This window comes from Staurois parvus, unplaced genomic scaffold (assembly GCF_062004578.1).
Source record: "Staurois parvus isolate SC_StPar_1 unplaced genomic scaffold, SC_StPar_1.0 ptg003319l, whole genome shotgun sequence".
In the NCBI taxonomy this organism is placed as follows: Eukaryota; Metazoa; Chordata; class Amphibia; order Anura; family Ranidae; genus Staurois; species Staurois parvus.
The window spans coordinates 41,407-60,100 of NW_028321115.1; the positions used below are offsets into that span (position 1 = coordinate 41,407).

An 18,694-nucleotide genomic window follows, 5' to 3' on the forward strand; every position below is an offset into this window, starting at 1 on the left:
TCTTGTATTTTTTATAACTTTTTATACTTTGTACATATTTTATGCTCCGCCCACTTTCGGGAAATTAAATCATAAAATGAATTAGTGACTTCAGTGTATTTAAGCTCGGGCTCATATTTCCAGAGATTAGATTGGATTGTATTTTAGTGCCTTTATACACTCGGTCAGCTCATTGCCAATCTGTATACAATTGCTCTGTGTGTGGGCAGATTGCGTGCAGATTGTAAAAGGTAACAGATCGGCCAGACGGAGATCTGTGTGTGGGGTGTCCAAGCAGACTATTCTGTGGATAAACTGTTGGGTGGTGGCAGGCTACCGTTTTTGGTGTGTCTGGTGTGGGGGGGTGTGGACAGTGGAAGAGTGATAACATCGGGGTTCAAGCTGTAGGTAGGAAGGGTGTAATTACTAAGCTGGTCCTCAACTCTAATCGGTACACCAGATTGTATGTAAGATTTGTATCTGCCAGTGTGTGGTCGACCAGCTGGATTGGAGTGGAGTCTCCCCCCGGTGGTGGACAGAGGTAGTGCAGCTGTGGAAGGATATCACAGCTGGTCTTATATACGGTTTTATATATTCAAAGTTAAGTCCCCTTTATTCCCTCTTACCCCAAGTCACGGCCGCACGCGTGCCTCGGTTAGCTAGTCGCTGTGGGCGTGTGCGTGTGGGGGACTCGTGACAGACTGGTCATGACACAGCTCCTTGCCACACCCTGACCTCTGGGCAGGGGACCTCCTGTCTCTAGGCTAGAGCCCTGAACTCTCTAGGCAGGCAACCTCCTGTCTCTAGGCTAGAGCCCTGAACTCTCTGGGCAGGCAACCTCCTGTTTCCCGGGTGGAGTCCTGAACTCTCTGGGCAGGCAACCTCCTGTTTCCCGGGTGGAGCCCTGAACTCTCTGGGCAGGCAACCTCCTGTTTCCCGGGTGGAGTCCTGAACTCTCTGGGCAGGCAACCTCCTGTTTCCCGGGTGGAGCCCTGAACTCTCTGGGCAGGCAACCTCCTGTCTCCCGGGTGGAGTCCTGAACTCTCTAGGCAGGGGACCTCCTGTTTCCCGGGTGGAGTCCTGAACTCTCCAGGCAGGGGACCTCGTGTTTCCCGGGTGGTTCCTGAACTCTCCAGGCAGGGGACCTCCTGTCTCCCGGGTGGAGCCCTGAACTCTCTAGGCAGGCGACCTCCTGTCTCCCGGGTGGAGCCCTGAACTCTCTAGGCAGGGGACCTCCTGTCTCCCGGGTGGAGTCCTGAACTTTCCGGGCAGGGGACCTCCTGTTTCCCGGGTGGAGCCCTGAACTCTCTAGGCAGGGGACCTCCTGTCTCCCGGGTGGAGTCCTGAACTTTCCGGGCAGGGGACCTCCTGTTTCCCGGGTGGAGCCCTGAACTCTCTAGGCAGGGGACCTCCTGTCTCCCGGGTGGAGTCCTGAACTTTCCGGGCAGGGGACCTCCTGTTTCCCGGGTGGAGCCCTGAACTCTCTAGGCAGGGGACCTCCTGTCTCCCGGGTGGAGTCCTGAACTTTCCGGGCAGGGGACCTCCTGTTTCCCGGGTGGAGCCCTGAACTCTCCAGGCAGGGGACCTCCTGTCTCCCGGGTGGAGCCCTGAACTCTCTAGGCAGGGGACCTCATGTCTCCCGGGTGGAGCCCTGAACTCTCTAGGCAGGGGACCTCCTGTTTCCCGGGTGGAGCCCTGAACTCTCCGGGCAGGGGACCTCCTGTTTCCCGGGTGGAGCCCTGAACTCTCCGGGCAGGGGACCTCCTGTTTCCCGGGTGGAGCCCTGAACTCTCCGGGCAGGGGACCTCCTGTCTCCCGGGTGGAGCCCTGAACTCTCTGGGCAGGGGACCTCCTGTCTCCCGGGTGGAGCCCTGAACTCTCTGAGCAGGGGACCTCCTGTCTCCCGGGTGGAGCCCTGAACTCTCTGGACAGGGGACCTCCTGTCTCCCGGGTGGAGCCCTGAACTCTCTGGGCAGGGGACCTCCTGTCTCCCGGGTGGAGCCCTGAACTCTCTGGGCAGGGGACCTCCTGTCTCCCGGGTGGAGCCCTTAACTCTCTAGGCAGGGGACCTCCTGTTCCCTGGGTGGAACCCTGAAATCCTGTAATTCCCTTGATTATAATGGTTAGGCACTCCAGCACACTCTGCCAAATGGTCTCCAGTAAGACCCGGGCAGAGGGTTAGAGGCTTCATCCCTCCTAAGTCTCTTTGAAGCCCCTGGACTCCAAAACCCAATCCAGGAATTACAAAACCTGAAGAAAACTGAACAGCTAGTTTTCTCCATCCAGAAGTGATATTCCGGAGCCCCTCAATCGGCAACCACGAGAACCCTGTATAATCCTAGTCACCCAACGGCACGCAGTGTGAAATCTCTCCATATCTTCCTAGTCTTCTGCATTTCATTACGATGGTCTAGCAGGAATCTTCGGTGGTATAAACCTTCCACACTCACATTGCCGGCCAGGAGACCACCCCACCTTGGTCCTGCAGCCTTCTCCTTGGACGTTTCCTCCTGTGATATATTCCCCGCGGCGGACTCCCCGCTGTCAGTGACTTCTCCCTTGATTAGTTCAGTCTGCGGCCTCCAATGGGGCTCCATAATGTACACATTTTTCCATCATACTTTTGCCATTAGCCGGTTTTGGAGAACATGTGTTTGTGGGGAATGAACACAATAAATGTGGAGTGTAGCAGAATGAGGACGTTTCGTCTGATTTATGTGTGAAAATGAACTACTGTTTTCAGAACGTAAAACACAATCTGTCATCTCACCAACCTCAGAAGTCCGACGACATCTCTGCTGACACCGAATATTCCGGCAGATCCATCTACGCCGATGACGCATGGTGGGAGTACGGGGGGGGGGGGGGGGGCGCTGGTTTATTTTTACAGAGGATGTTGATTTCCATGTATATTATGAGAACGTGCCGTGCTAACAGGACCATGTATACAACGGTAGCCGTGTCAGGGCAACACGCAGCCTCACCCTACACATGGCCCGGGGTGAACATTGGCTGTGATCAGCCATGGAAGGCAGAGAAAGTCATGTGATCAGCCTGCAAGGCATCTAAAGCCCAAACCCAACAGTGTCACCGATTGCAGCTTAGATGTGGTGGCTGCTGATTTCACCTGGTGATCCTGCCAGTAAGTCTGCTGTTTTTTTTAACTCCTATAGTAGACCAAGCTGTCCAGCAAAATTGTCGGTCAGAAGCAAACCATTTATCACTGACGGGGCGCTTACAATGATCAGCTTTTATTTATTGATGGAAAACGTTTATCCCAAATGGAAGAAAACTCTTCCTGGAACGGATTATATTGTGTGAGCCGGAGTTCAGCTTCAATGTGTTAGTGTATCTAAATCTGCTAGTCCATCTAACACTCCCCTCCCCACCCAGACTGACCAAAGGTGCCCCCTATGCTCCTTCCTCCAGAGTGGGGGCGCTCTAATACAGGAGGTGGGTTACTGGTCAGATCCCCAGGTGATAACAGGAGAAAAAAGACTGAATAAAGAAACCCTTTGGTCAGTTTGGGGGAGGGGGGAGGGGAGTGTTAGATGGACTAGCAGATTTAGATACACTAACACATTGAAGCTGAACTCCGGCTCACACGTTATAATCCGGAGAAGATGGTGTCGTTGGAAACCCTGAAAGTGTGCTCAGATAGATAAGAGGAAAACCAGGAGAGAGTCATGGAGGCCAAGGGAGTGGAGTTTACTGAGGAGGAGCGGGTGGTCATCTGTATCAAAGGCAGCAGAAAGGTCTAAGAGTATGAGTATGGAGTAATGGCCATTGGTTGGGATGAGTATAGAGTAATGGCCATTGGTTAAGGTGAGAATGGAGTAATGGCCATTGGTTGGGATGATTATGGAGTAGTGACCATTGGTTGGAATGAGTATGGAGTAATGGCCATTGGTTGGGATGAGTATGGAGTAATGGCCATTGGTTGGGATGAGTATGGAGTAATGGCCATTGGTTGGGATGAGTATGGAGTAAAGGCCATTGGTTAGGGTGAGTATGGAGTAATGGCCATTGGTTGGGATGAGTATGGAGTAATGGCCATTGTTTAGGGTGAGTATGGAGTAATGGCCATTGGTTGGGATGAGTATGGAGTAATGGCCATTGGTTAAGGTGAGTATGGAGTAATGGCCATTGGTTGGGATGAGTATGGAGTAGTGGCCATTGGTTAGGGTGAGTATGGAGTAATGGCCATTGGTTGGGATGAGTATGGAGTAATGGCCATTGGTTAGGGTGAGTATGGAGTAGTGGCCATTGGTTAAGGTGAGTATGGAGTAATGGCCATTGGTTGGGATGAGTATGGAGTAGTGGCCATTGTTTAGGGTGAGTATGGAGTAATGGCCATTGGTTGGGATGAGTATGGAGTAATGGCCATTGGTTAAGGTGAGTATGGAGTAATGGCCATTGGTTGGGATGAGTATGGAGTAGTGGCCATTGTTTAGGGTGAGTATGGAGTAGTGGCCATTGGTTGGGATGAGTATGGAGTAGTGGCCATTGTTTAGGGTGATTATGGAGTAATGGCCATTGGTTGGGATGAGTATGGAGTAGTGGCCATTGTTTAGGGTGAGTATGGAGTAATGGCCATTGGTTGGGATGAGTATGGAGTAGTGGCCATTGTTTAGGGTGAGTATGGAGTAATGGCCATTGGTTGGGATGAGTATGGAGTAATGGCCATTGGTTAGGGTGAGTATGGTGTAATGGCCATTGGTTGGGATGAGTATGGAGTAATGGCCATTGGTTAGGATGAGTATGGAGTAGTGGCCATTGGTTAGGATGAGTATGGAGTAACGGCCATTGGTTAGGATGAGTATGGAGTAATGGCCATTGGTTAGGGTGAGTATGGAGTAGTGGCCATTGGTTGGGGTGAGTATGGAGTAGTGGCCATTGGTTGGGGTGAGTATGGAGTAATGGCCATTGGTTGGGGTGAGTATGGAGTAATGGCCATTGGTTAGGGTGAGTATGGAGTAATGGCCATTGGTTAGGATGAGTATGGAGTAACGGCCATTGGTTAGGATGAGTATGGAGTAATGGCCATTGGTTAGGGTGAGTATGGAGTAATGGCCATTGGTTAGGGTGAGTATGGAGTAGTGGCCATTGGTTAGGGTGAGTATGGAGTAACGGCCGTTGGTTTTAGCAGTTAGTAAGTCATTAGTGAGTTTTAGTAGGAATTTAGTGGAATGTTGTGGGCAGAAGCCAGACTGTAGGGGATCACGAAAGGTTGTTATCAGTGAGGTTACAACTCATGGGGTTGTGGACAAGGCATTCAAGAAACTTGGAGGCAAACAGGAACAGGGAAATGGTTTACGTTATTCAAACATGTGGGGTCCAGCGAGGGTTTTTTGAGTATGGGGGTAACCAGTGCATGTTTGAGTGGGCAGGGAAAGGTGCCCATGGAGAGTGAGAGGTTGAAGATCTGGGTTAGAGAGTTTAGGATAGAGCAGGAAGAGGGTCATAACAATTGTGAGGGGGCAGGATCCAGGGGACAAGTGGTGAGGTGGGCAGCAGAAAGGAGTTTGGCAGTTTCCTCGGTGGTAACTGGGTTGAAGGAGGAAAGTATTGAGTGTGGTGGGGGACTTGGTATGTTGGTTGGAGGAGAAAGCTGGATGCTGGAGATCTCATCACAAATTGTGTCAATATTGTTCTTGAAATGACTAGCAATCTCCTGGGCAGTCAGTTAGTGGCTGGAGACAGGAGGGGGGGGGGAGTATTGAATTATGGGTAGAAAGAGTTGATGAGGATTGGCTGGGTTTTGATGAGAGTGGTGTAGTAGATTTGTTTACCAGTGTGGAGGCTGGAGTTGTATATGAGAAGGACGGATTTGACGGATGAAGTCTTGCAGGGATTTAGTTTTACGCCATGCTCAATCAAGAGCATGTCTGCATCTCTGGAGACTTCTGGTGTCATCTGCTTGCCAGGGTTGTAGAAGGTGAGTGTCAGGGCAGGAGCGGTGGAATGGACAGGCAGGCCTAATGGCAGGGTCACGCACCGACTGATGATAACCACCACCCACAGACCGGAGTCCCTCAGGGCGCAGAGTCTAAGCCCCAGGCTGCCCTTCACCAGGGCCCCTGATGGTGGGGATGGACTTGACGCAGCCAGGAACCAGGTCATGGCCCCCGAGTCACCCCAGCTGTGGTAATGGCCGCCGCCAATGGCGTATAGCTGGTAGGAACCAGATAAGAACGATAGCTTAGTCGGACAGGCCGGGTCGATAACAGCGAGATAGACAGTACAGAACGGTAGACAAGAATACATGGGTCACAAGCCGGGTTCAGCAACGGGAGGTCAGATAAAGGGATAAGGCTGAGAATAGTCTTAGTCAAAGCCGAGTCGGTTTCCAGGAGAGCCACGAGAGTAGAACAAGAACTTGTTGCAACACAATCATACAGGACACGAATGCAAAGAGCAAGTGCAGACAACAGGCTTAAATGTGCTCAACCACACCCCTCTGGGGGATGGACCTCAGAGACCTGAAAGCATAAAAGGCTCCCACCATGCTTTGCAGAAACCCAAGATGGATGCCAGCACATGGAGCAGCATAACCTCTGGGAAAAGGTAGGACCTTTACAATGAGGCCTGGTTCTACATGTAGAGAGAGGAGCAAGTGTGTCCAGGGAGGAGGAGAGTACGTTATTGTAGGTAGCAGTGGCCAGCTCTGGGCAGGACAGGGATGAGTTTGTACCATAAAGGCAGTCAGTAGCAGAGTGAAGAAGGGAAGGGTTGAGGTGGTGGAAGTTTCTATGATAACTGCTGGTTGGAGGCATGGGAGGGAGGAGTGTGTGAAGGTGATAAAGCTGTGATCAGAAAGAGGAAAAGGGGTGTTAGAGAGGTTGCTGGGAGAGCAGAGGTGGGAGAATAGGTTGAGGGTGTTGCCATTGGAGTGAGTGGTGGTCTGTGTCCAATGTGTTAGGTTAAAGGAGGACGTTAGGTTGAGTAGCTGAGAAGTGAGTGGACTGGAATGTTAAAGGACGATGGTGGGTACTTCAGAGGAGAGAAAGTAGGGTAGCCATGCAGAGAAGTCATGAAGAAAGAGTGACACTGGGCCAGGAGGCCAGGAGATGACTGCAATCCTCTGACAAACCGGAGAAAAAGATAGAGTGCACTTCAAAGGAGCGAAGGGACAGAGAGGGAGGTGTAAGAAGAACCTGGAAGTGTCAGGAAGCTAATACAGCTAATGCTCATACACCTGTACCAGCACACAGATGAGCTCAGGCTAGTATCCAGTGTGCACTGACACGCCGGCGTATTTCTGTCACGCATGTTAATGCGCTTTGATGCCAAGCTGCCTATTTAAAGGAGACCCTGGTGTGTGCTAATCACTAGATGTTCTTCAGCTTCCCCATGATCCGTGTTCCTGCTTTTGTAGACTGATCTTGTTCCCAACAGAGCTTGACCCGGCTTGTTCCTGACCTTACTCTGTGGATTTTGGATACCAACCCCGACTTGCCTCTGACTATTCTCTGCCTGCTTCCCTGGCACTGACCTCAACCTGCTTCCTGACCACACTGCTGCTTCATTGAGTATGTCCCTGGCTCACCTGGGCTACATCTCTGTGGTAGTCACCTGCTACCAAGCTACCTGTACCCATGCTTCTTTGAACATTGTACCTCTGTCACAACATTTAAGGGTGCTCCAACCAGAGACGCAGGAGAAGCCCTCTGTCAGCTTTTCCTCCAATCAATGCATGTGACAGGAAGGTGCTTTGTGGGGAAAGTCCAACTTTGCCTCCTTTTCATCTGCTGGGTCTGGGTGAGTGAGTCCAGAGGAGGCCACCGTGGGAGAGGGCAGCTGGAGAGACAGAGTCAGATTCCTGGAGCCAGATTTCAGTAATAGCTTGAGTAGTAGGTTGATGGAGTTGGAAAGGAAAAGGTAACTGACAGAGACTGAGCGGACATCCCAGAGGACACATATTGGGGGGAGCTGGCTCGTGGAAGCAGGGGAATTGAAATGAGAGAGTGATGGTTGTGGCTGCTGCAAAGTGCCGTGTAAAAAGTGCCACACAGAAATGGTGCTTTGCCTTAGAATTGGCCAGCCCGCCCCCTTGCCAGCCATCAGTTGTCCTGAATATATACTTGGATGGTGTAGGGGGAGGTTAGACAGTTAATTAAGGGTTAATGAAGGACACATGGTGAAAGAGGAGGTCACAAAGGATGGAGACAAGATAAGGCTGGATGTTTGATCTTGGACAAGGCACCATGAAAGTAAATGTAACTCAATACAGTGAAGTAGAAACAGCAGATTCACTAAGCCTCAGCACAGCAGATGTGGATTGCAGTCATGCAAAGTGGCTTCTGCTTCAGAGATGAGTGGAGTCAGTTACCTGAGCAGAGAAGACATGATGAGAGGATGATGAGAGGTCCCGTGTAAAACGTGCCATGCAGAAATGTCACTTGGTGCAAACAATGGCCAGCCTGCCCCCTCGCCTCATTTAAACCATTTACTATTTAAGAGGGCTGAATTCAAACTCCACCCTAAACCTTTCCTTTAGTAAACACTTCTGATTTGTATTTTGTTTTTATTTACCAGTTCTAGCGGTACAGATACAATAGGCATTGACAGGTAGGCTTCCAAGAGACTTCCAGAACAACAGAATGGAAGCCAAACGAACTTCTAGATACACAGAAGCCTGTAGTATGGTACATTGTGCTGTGCCTGATAGGAGACCACATGGCTGCATTCTGATCAACTTGTCATTATGGTCTGATGAGCACTTCAGTTGTCATTGAGGTAAAGAGAACAGAGGAAATCATAGATAAGAGTGAGGGAAACTATGAGGATTGAAAGAGGTAGGTTATGGGGTCCCTTCAGGAACAGTCCGAGAAGAAAAAGGCAAGAATGTGTATAGGAGAGGATAGGGTGGAAGCAGAGAGAGTAGGGTGGAAACCATAGATAAGAGTGAGGAAAGCTATGAGGATTGAAAGAGGTAGGTTATGGGGTCCCTTCAGGAACAGTCCGAGAAGAAAAAGGGGAGAATGTGTATAGGAGAGGATAGGGTGCAAGCAGAGAGAGTAGGGTGGAAACCATAGATAAGAGTGAGGAAAGCTATGAGGATTGAAAGAGGTAGGTTATGGGGTCCCTTCAGGAACAGTCTGAGAAGAAAAAGGGGAGAATGTGTATAGGAGAGGATAGGGTGCAAGCAGAGAGAGTAGGGTAGAAACCATAGATAAGAGTGAGGAAAGCTATGAGGATTGAAAGAGGTAGGTTATGGGGTCCCTTCAGGAACAGTCCGAGAAGAAAAAGGCAAGAATGTGTATAGGAGAGGATAGGGTGCAAGCAGAGAGAGTAGGGTGGAAACCATAGATAAGAGTGAGGGAAACTATGAGGATTGAAAGAGGTTGTTTATGGGGTCCCTTCAGGAACAGTCTGAGAAGAAAAAGGGGAGAATGTGTATAGCAGAGGATAGGGTGGAAGCAGAGAGAGTAGGGTGGAAACCATAGATAAGAGTGAGGGAAGCTATGAGGATTGAAAGAGGTAGGTTATGGGGTCTCTTCAGGAACAGTCCGAGAAGAAAAAGGGGAGAATGTGTATAGGAGAGGATAGGGTACAGACAGAGAGAGTACAATGGAAACCGTAGATATGAGTGGGGGAAGCTATAAGGACTGGAGATGGGATGGGATCCCATCAGGAACAGTCCGAGGAGAAGAAGAAGGCAAGGATGTGTGTAGGAGAGGATAGGGTGGAAGTAGAGAGAGTAGGGTGGAAACCATAGATAAGAGTGAGGTAAACTATGATGACTGAAGGAGGTAATTTATGGGGTCTCTTCAGGAACAGTCCGAGGAGAAGAAGAAGTAGGAGAATGTGCATATTGTGTAGAGGTAGAGAGAGTATGGTGGAAACAATAGATAAGAGTGAGGGAAACGTTGAGGATTGGAGGAGCTAGTTTATGGAGTTCCATCAGGAACAGTTCTAGAAGCAGAAGAGGAGACTGGGTATAGGAGAGGAAAAGGTTCTTGGGTCAAAGGTAGTATACTTTTGGGAAGGAAAGAAGGGAAGTAGGAGAGGCTGTGAGATGGGGGAGGGTTGGCAGAGGCAGGGATATGTGTATGTCAAGCTTTTTCTTCTGTCCGTGACCCTGTTGGGTAATCTTCCGTTCACTTCCTGTCCCTGTGACAGTCAGACAAGTGGGGGGAGCAGTGACCACAGTCAGTTATAATAACCTGACGGACGTTCTAACCATTCACCATTTTACTGAATAAGGGTGTTTATCAACTTCACTGCAAGAGAGTAAACCTATTGAAAAAAAAGAGTCCTCATTCCTAGGATTGGGGTTAGGGTTCCTGCTGAGTTCACTGCCTTGAGATTTCTTCAGTTCATAATCTCTAAAGGCTTAAAACTAACATAAAAAAGTCATCTAGTGTACCCCTGAATGAAGGCCGGGACTTTGTGTTGCCTATTCTTCAATATCGGCATTGCACATCTGCTATATTACCCTCGGAGGGGGCTGCCATTACTCATATGGATTTCTGTCCATGTACAAGTCCCCTAAACTCTCCTGTAAGACCTGAGAAGAGCCAGTTCCGGCTTCTGATGTATTTGTTCGTTGTAAAGAGGCGTCTATATTATCTGTAGGTGGCATTAAAAAGCCTCAGTCTGAGTCATCCCGGAAGGTCTCATAGGAGCTCCATCCTTGTAAATGTTGTAGAGTTGGCTTGTTTGTCACATGGGGGAATTTTTACAGAAGTGTATAATGCCGCACAACCCAGACAAGAGATAGAACGTCTACTGTACAGACACGGTGTTCGATGTGCCGGGACTTTGTGCCAAAGGGCATTTTTGTTTTCCCTTTAAACACTCTGCGAATGGTCCAGTAAAGTTAATGCTGGTTTATGTTCTTTATTAGACGCAACGTAGAGGATGTGCCCATTATAAAATGTTACGCCCTTTCATAAACTCCGTCCGTATTTAAATCGTTTCTACTTTTCCCCTTCTAAGTCCATATGGAGCTTCACACTTCTCGGGGTCTTTGATGATGACTTTGTGGTCATAAAATATCTGAAATATAAACTGTCCAGCTGTGAGTTTACCGGTGGAGCTTTCAAGAAGCTTCTAATAGAGTCCATATTCTTTACGAGCTCTGGGGTGGAAAGGAAGGAGCTGGCAATCATATCAGAACCTTTCTTCATTGTACTCAGAGTGTGGAAATTGTATGTTTCACGTTCTGACCTTCCAAGATATTCTCTCTAAACTTCCCGTAATATTGGAGTCCATTTATAACATGAAGGGTGTGGACCAGGTGGGCATTTCCTGCCATCTACAATGGGCTGGACATGGCATGGAAGGAACATCTTCTCATGTGGACAGTTTGTGTCCTGGGATATCTCAGTCCTGATTATTAACATTCTAATGGGAAAGGAAAGACCCCGAGTGGTTGTGGTCTCTCTAGATGCTTTCCTTTAATAAATTAGTGTTATGTGCATTAGGCTGCAGGACCAGAAATGGAGGATAATTCCCAGCACATGATAGACCAACCTTCTCAGCCTTTATAACATGGAGGAACTCTTGAAGTAACCTTCCAGTCTCAGAGAACCCCCACCTGATAGTATATCCACAGCTCATAGTACATTAGCATGATTAGGTCAAAGAATGTCCCTTACATTGGGGGTCAGTGGGAAGAATGTCCCTTACATTGGGGGTCAGTGGGAAGAATGTCCCTTACATTGGGGGTCAGTGGGAAGAATGTCCCTTACATTGGGGGTCAGTGGGAAGAATGTCCCTTACATTGGGGGTCAGTGGGAAGAATGTCCTTTACATTGGGGGTCAGTGGGTAGAATGTCCCTTACATTGGGGGTCAGTGGGTAGAATGTCCCTTACATTGGGGGTCAGTGGGAAGAATGTTCCTTACATTGGTGGTCAGTGGGTAGAATGTCCCTTACATTGGTGGTCAGTGGGAAGAATGTCCCTTACATTGGGGGTCAGTGGGTAGAATGTCCCTTACATTGGGGGTCAGTGGGAAGAATGTCCCTTACATTGGGGGTCAGTGGGAAGAATGTCCCTTACATTGGTGGTCAGTGGGAAGAATGTCCCTTACATTGGGGGTCAGTGGGAAGAATGTCCCTTACATTGATGATCAGTGGGAAGAATGTCCCTCACATTGATGATCAGTGGGAAGAATGTCCCTTACATTGGAGATCAGTGGGAAGAATGTCCCTTACATTGGAGGTCAGTGGGAAGAATGTCCCTTACATTGGTGGTCAGTGGGTAGAATGTCCCTTACATTGGGGGTCAGTGGGAATGATGTCCCTTACATTGGGGGGTCAGTGGGTAGAATGTCCCTTACATTGGTGGTCAGTGGGAATGATGTCCCTTACATTGGGGGGTCAGTGGGTAGAATGTCCCTTACATTGGTGGTCAGTGGGTAGAATGTCCCTTACATTGGGGGTCAGTGGGTAGAATGTCCCTTACATTGGGGGTCAGTGGGTAGAATGTCCCTTACATTGGTGGTCAGTGGGTAGAATGTCCCTTACATTGGTGGTCAGTGGGTAGAATGTCCCTAGCACCTTCTGGAGGAACCTTGGTCTGAGTGCTTTGAACTGCCATTGTGAAGGCCAAGTCATTTCCTACACCTGTAGAGGTTGTGTGGGAAGGTTGGTATCTATCCATGTGACAGCTGAGTCTACACGGTCTGAGTCCCGGAGAAGAACCGTCTACTGGACTCAATGAACTGAGAAAACTCGCACTCAGAAACATTCTAGATAAAAGTATTTCATCTTTTTACAAAGATTTTTTTTTATACAGCAGTAAAAATTATAAAGTCGTGCCATTTATTTGACTTCATGTGAGTATGGATGCCAATTGCAGCCCCGTATCGGCCACTATAGAGACTGCACTGGATTTATGACCAAAGCAGGAGAAAGGACTGTGCCGGCTAATGAGCATGTTCACAGGAAGAAATCATCATGAGCGTATTAACACCAGGGAGTAAGAGTCGACGTTAACAAGCAGAAGGAAATCATGTGTTGAATTTCTACTAATGATTCCCATAGTCTTCATGTTCTCCAGCTGCTCGGCCGGCACTTGCTGCAATAAAAAGAACAATCAGACACAGAGACTCATTAGGCTCTAATTGCTTCCAGGTTCCAAGGCTTGGATTGCTATTAATAATTTTACGACAACATTGTGCCTGTAGCCGATTCCAGCGATGAACGGCATCAAAGCGGTCCTAGACAACCACGGCAGCCGATCCCACCAGCCCTCGTGATTAGGAGAACTTACTGGAGAACACAGGTGGACTTTCACATGGAAGTTCAGCCAAAATTCTTTTTCTAGTTTTGGACACAGCAGAAGGATTAGATTCCAGGTTGGATTTTTTGTGTCTGGGGCTTCATTAGAGAGATTCCTCCTCACTTCCTGTACCAGTGACACCACGTTCACCAAACAGGAAGTGAGGGAAACTATGCTATGAGGACACAGGCAGCAATAAACGTTCCCCTGGTGGTCAGTGGGAAGAATGTCCCTTACATTGGGGGTCAGTGGGAAGAATGTCCCTTACATTGGGGGTCAGTGGGAAGAATGTCCCTTACATTGGGGGTCACTGGGAAGAATGCCCCTTACATTGGGGGTCAGTGGGAAGAATGTCCCTTACATTGGGGGGTCAGTGGGAAGAATGTCCCTTACATTGGGGGGTCAGTGGGAAGAATGTCCCTTACATTGGGGGTCAGTGGGAAGAATGTCCCTTACATTGGGGGTCAGTGGGAAGAATGTCCCTTACATTGGTGGGTCAGTGGGAAGAATGCCCCTTACATTGGGGGTCAGTGAAAAGAATGTCCCTTACATTGGGGGTCAGTGGGAAGAATGCCCCTTACATTGGGGGTCAGTGGGAAGAATGCCCCTTACATTGGGGGTCAGTGGGAAGAATGTTCCTTACATTGGGGGTCAGTGGGAAGAATGTCCCTTTCATTGGTGGGTCAGTGGGAAGAATGCCCCTTACATTGGGGGTCAGTGGGAAGAATGTCCCTTACATTGGGGGTCAGTGGGAAGAATGTCCCTTACATTGGGGGTCAGTGGGAAGAATGCCCCTTACATTGGGGGTCAGTGAGAAGAACGTCCCTTACATTGGGGGTCAGTGGGAAGAATGTCCCTTACATTGGGGGTCAGTGGGAAGAATGTCCCTTACATTGGGGGTCAGTGGGAAGAATGTCCCTTACATTGGGGGTCAGTGGGAAGAATGTCCCTTACATTGGGGGGGTCAGTGGGAAGAATGTCCCTTACATTGGAGGTCAGTGGGAAGAATGTCCCTTACATTGGGGGGTCAGTGGGAAGAATGTCCCTTACATTGGGGGTCAGTGGGAAGAATGTCCCTTACATTGGTGATCAGTGGGAAGAATGTCCCTTACATTGGGGGTCAGTGGGAAGAATGTCCCTTACATTGGGGGTCAGTGGGAAGAATGTCCCTTACATTGGGGGTCAGTGGGAAGAATGTCCCTTACATTGGGGGGTCAGTGGGAAGAATGTCCCTTACATTGGGGGTCAGTGGGAAGAATGTCCCTTACATTGGGGGGTCAGTGGGAAGAATGTCCCTTACATTGGTGGCCAGTGAGAAGAATGTCCCTTACATTGGGGGTCAGTGGGAAGAATGTCCCTTACATTGGGTGGTCAGTGAGAAGAATGTCCCTTACATTGGGGGTCAGTGGGAAGAATGTCCCTTACATTGGGGGTCAGTGGGAAGAATGTCCCTTACATTGGGGGTCAGTGGGAAGAATGTCCCTTACATTGGGGGTTAGTGGGAAGAATGTCCCTTACATTGGGGGTCAGTGGGAAGAATGTCCCTTACATTGGGGGTTAGTGGGAAGAATGTCCCTTACATTGGGGGTGCTTTTTAATTGCTGCAGGTCCTTTAATTGCTGCAAGTCGCACTTTCCTCTCTGCACCCTGGGACAACCATGTTCATGTTGAATATATGGGAATATCTTTGCTGAATATATGGGGGGTGTCTCTCTGCTGGATTGGGATGTCTCTTTGCTGAATATATGGGGGGTGTCTCTTTGCTGGATTGTAATATCTCTTTGCTGAATATATGGGGGGTGTCTCTCTGCTGGGTTGGGCCATCTCTTTGTTAAATAGATGGGGGTGTCTCTTTGCTGGATTGGGTCATCTCTTTGTTAAATATATGGGGATGTCTCTTTGCTGGATTGGGCCATCTCTTTGCTGGATATATTGGGAGGCAAGCACTGGTGACTTGGAATACACTTTTCATTTTCATATATTTAGTTGTAAAAGTGTTAAAATAAAAGTGGATGCACTGAAGGACTTGATGGGATGGCTAGTGGGCAGATTCAGTGAGACAGCCAGAGGGCAGGTCCTGGGAAATGGTGGTCAGGCCTGGGGAGGCCCCAGGCCTAAAGCTGTGTAAGGGGCCCCAAAATTTCTGATGGCTGCCCTACGTTTGTGAAAAAGCAGGGGGTGGGGGTGTCAGGGGGGTCTGAGGAATCTGATGTGAAAGGTAAAGGGGGGCTGGGGGCTCTGACATGAAAAGGTGGACTGAAGACTCCAATGTGAAAGGGGGTAAGGGGGGCCAAAGGAGACTCTGAAATGAAAAGGGGGGGAGGGGGGGAGGGGGGATGGCTTTGAAGTGAAGGGAGGTATGGGGTCTCTGATGTGAGGGGGGGATGAGGACTCTGATGTGAAGGGGGGACAGGGCCTCTGATGTGACGGGGGGGATGAGGACTCCAATGTGAAGGGAGGGGGAGAATGAGGACTCTGGTGTAAAAGGGGTGGAATGGGGACTAATCTGAAGAGGGAGGAATGAAATCTCTGATGTAAAAGGGGGTATGAGGACTTGGATGTCAAATGTGGGGGATGATTAGGACTCTGATGTGAAGGGAGGGATGGGGACTCTTATGTAACAGGGGGGGAGTAAATGAGCACTCTAATATGAAGGGGAGGTGAGGATGAGGACTCCGATGTGGGGGAGGGGGGCAGAGAATGAGGACTAATGTGAAGAGGGAGGAGTGAGATCTCTGATGTAAAGGGGGGGAGGGGGCTTCTGATGTGACGGGGACCCCATCTTAGACCGGGTGCCTGAAGATGTCACATCATTTCCAAGGCTGTTTCTAGGGTTTCCAGTTGTTCTTCTGCCTCTTGGTATCGGTGTGGAGAGATCGGATCCCTGTTGGTGGATCTCCAGGCTCCTCCCACTACCACCAGCAGTAGAAGGCACGTTCCGCAGAGAGACCTCTTTTCCGCCATTTCCACCCGGATGAATCTTTATCTTCTGTTGGTTCAGAAGATCCAATCAGAAGATGCAGATCAGACGGTATGAGGAAGGGCCACACAGGGAGGACATTGGTCCTTCCCACCGAACAATAAACATGATGACTCCTTTCCTGATGCCGTGAATCCATTATCCTGTATAATCCAATCATGTCATGGGATAATATACGGTGTATACAATGTAGTCACACAGAGAATTCCCCATCTGTTCGCCGTCTCATGAGGTGACTGTGGAAATTCCTCCGCGATGAAGATTGAACTGTTTGTAATGGAGTTGTGTTCTGTGGATTTCAGGATTACTGGGTCTCGCTGCTTTATAAAAGACTGGTGGGGCCCAAAGTGTTGGCGGTTCACGTGGCCGGTATTCAGAGGAAGCCGCGTCCGGGGAAAGTCATCAGGGACAAGCTACGCATCTATGCTCATTGTACCAACCATCACAGGTAAGTAGACGAGTTATGGTTGCTACGTGTGTGGAGGGATCAGTGTGCATGCCGGGGTGCTCCATGATCTCCCCCCGTACTTCTGAGAGGTATCAGACAGGTAGACGGTTTACTTCTCCAACACCGACACCTACCCAATACTGAAACAGCATCTCTGGGGAAACGGTCCTCCAAGATTTATTATAGCAGGGGCGGACTGACCATTCAGACTGCCCAAGGGCCCGGGGTCAGTAAGGGGCCCCATGAGATGCCCCTGGTTCCTTTTATAGGCTTTTTTGGGTGTGGTTTGAGTGTGGGCTAGGACTCGGGGGCCCCATGATCCCCTATTGCCCGGGGGCCCCATGAGTTGTCAGTCCGCCCCTGTATTATAGTATATATCAAAGTATAAATCGATGTTATACACCATATAGGGAAGTGGCCAGAACGATTTTATTGACTAACAAACAGTCCACACTCCCGGTACAAATCAAACTCCTTGGCTCACCACCCATAAAACTTGTCTTCTAACAGGGTTAGGTCCCCTCTGGGGCCCCCAAGGCCAGGTCACCGTGTCTCAGTCCCAAGCAGCCCACCACTCCCGGAACGTTCTGCTTCACTCTCCACCTCCATTCTGGCTGCTTCCTGCTGCCTTTCAAGACTCCCTTTTAGGTGGTTTAACCCTTTCGGCACCAGAATGCCTTGTAGTCAGGGATTGGGGCTCTTTCCCACCCCAGAGTCTCCAAACTTCTGAATTTCAGGTCCCAAATGAGGACTTACCAATCTAGAGAGCTGATTACCCCAGAATCCCTCATTCTGAGTACTAAAAATGTCATCCTCCATCTTAAAGGGTCCACAACCCAAATAATGGGGAAGCCCGCTCACAGAGGAGAGAACTGATTTACAGTACTTTCTGGATTGGTAAGTCATTTGGGACCTGAAATTCAGAATGTCGGAGTGACTCTGGAGTGGGAAGGAGCCCAAACCCCGATTACAAGGACTTCTGGTCCAGAATGGGTGAAACCACCTTAAGGGAGTCTTGAAAGGAAGAATCCAGAAGGTGTCTGTGAGGAGCGGGGTGAAGCAGAACACACTTAGGAGCAGAAGTGGTGGACTGCTTGGGACTGGGGCACGGCTAAGCTGCTGGTGACCTGGCCTTGGATCCATTGAGGCAGGTGGGGACATAACCCTGTTAGGGACAAGTTTTGTGGGAGGTGAGCCAAGGAGTTTGATTTGTACCGGGAGTGTGGACTGTTCTGTTCTGCTACAAGCAAGCTGGCTTGTTTTACTTTTTAGTTTTTATGTTGGCTGATGATGCCGGTGTAACGGAACCGGACCCCGACTGCACTCGGGTATTTCCATTAGCCTCTCGCTTCCCTGTCCGAACACAGATCCACGGACACCCCCGCTGACCATACAAGACGAGACAGCACCAGACTTGAAGGATTCCAGGAGATAGACTGCTTTATTTTAACACAGATACAAGATATATACACATTCAAGGGAACAGCCCCCCCCCTGCATATGGACACAGGGCGGGGCAAACCAAATCTAGCAACCAGAGACACATCAGCAGACAACCCCATCAGGAGGGAGCGCTGCTGGAAACACCCCCCACCAAGCCAATACACAAACACATACCATAATAGTTTGCGCTCAAGCAAGACACACAATAGAACAATGGGATGCAGCCACATGGCAGTGAACAATGAACAACCCCCCACCTATACATGTCTACACAATAGCAGGACATTCCACCCTGCACCCCTAACAGGCACAGGGTGACTTACACATAGGAGGGATATGGGGAGCTGAGACAGGGGACTCCCCACCTCTCTAAAGGGGGCTGTGTTCCATGGGCCCCCCACCCAAAGTGACTCCTGTCAGAGCCGGGCTCCTCAAGATTACAATATATATATATATACTGTATATAAATAAAGCCTCTGGAAATAACAGGGGAGTGCCATGCTATGGATGTGAGAAGTTCCTCGATGACATTACTGGTAGGATGAGATCCGATGGTTTCCAGTACAGATCACATTACATTCCAGTAACATGGAGTGAAAGTCATTTCCTCC

General features: G+C 49.4%; 1 protein-coding gene across 1 annotated transcript in view; it reads left to right on the forward strand.

Annotated features, from left to right (window-relative positions):
* Positions 1-18,694, forward strand: part of LOC149428319 (inactive heparanase-2-like) — a 52,005-nt gene that overhangs the window by 21,228 nt on the left and 12,083 nt on the right. Inside the window, exon 3 of the mRNA XM_089667515.1 lies at positions 16,495-16,640. Within this exon, the coding sequence (XP_089523641.1) occupies positions 16,495-16,640 (146 nt within the window). The remainder of the gene's footprint in view (positions 1-16,494; positions 16,641-18,694) is intronic.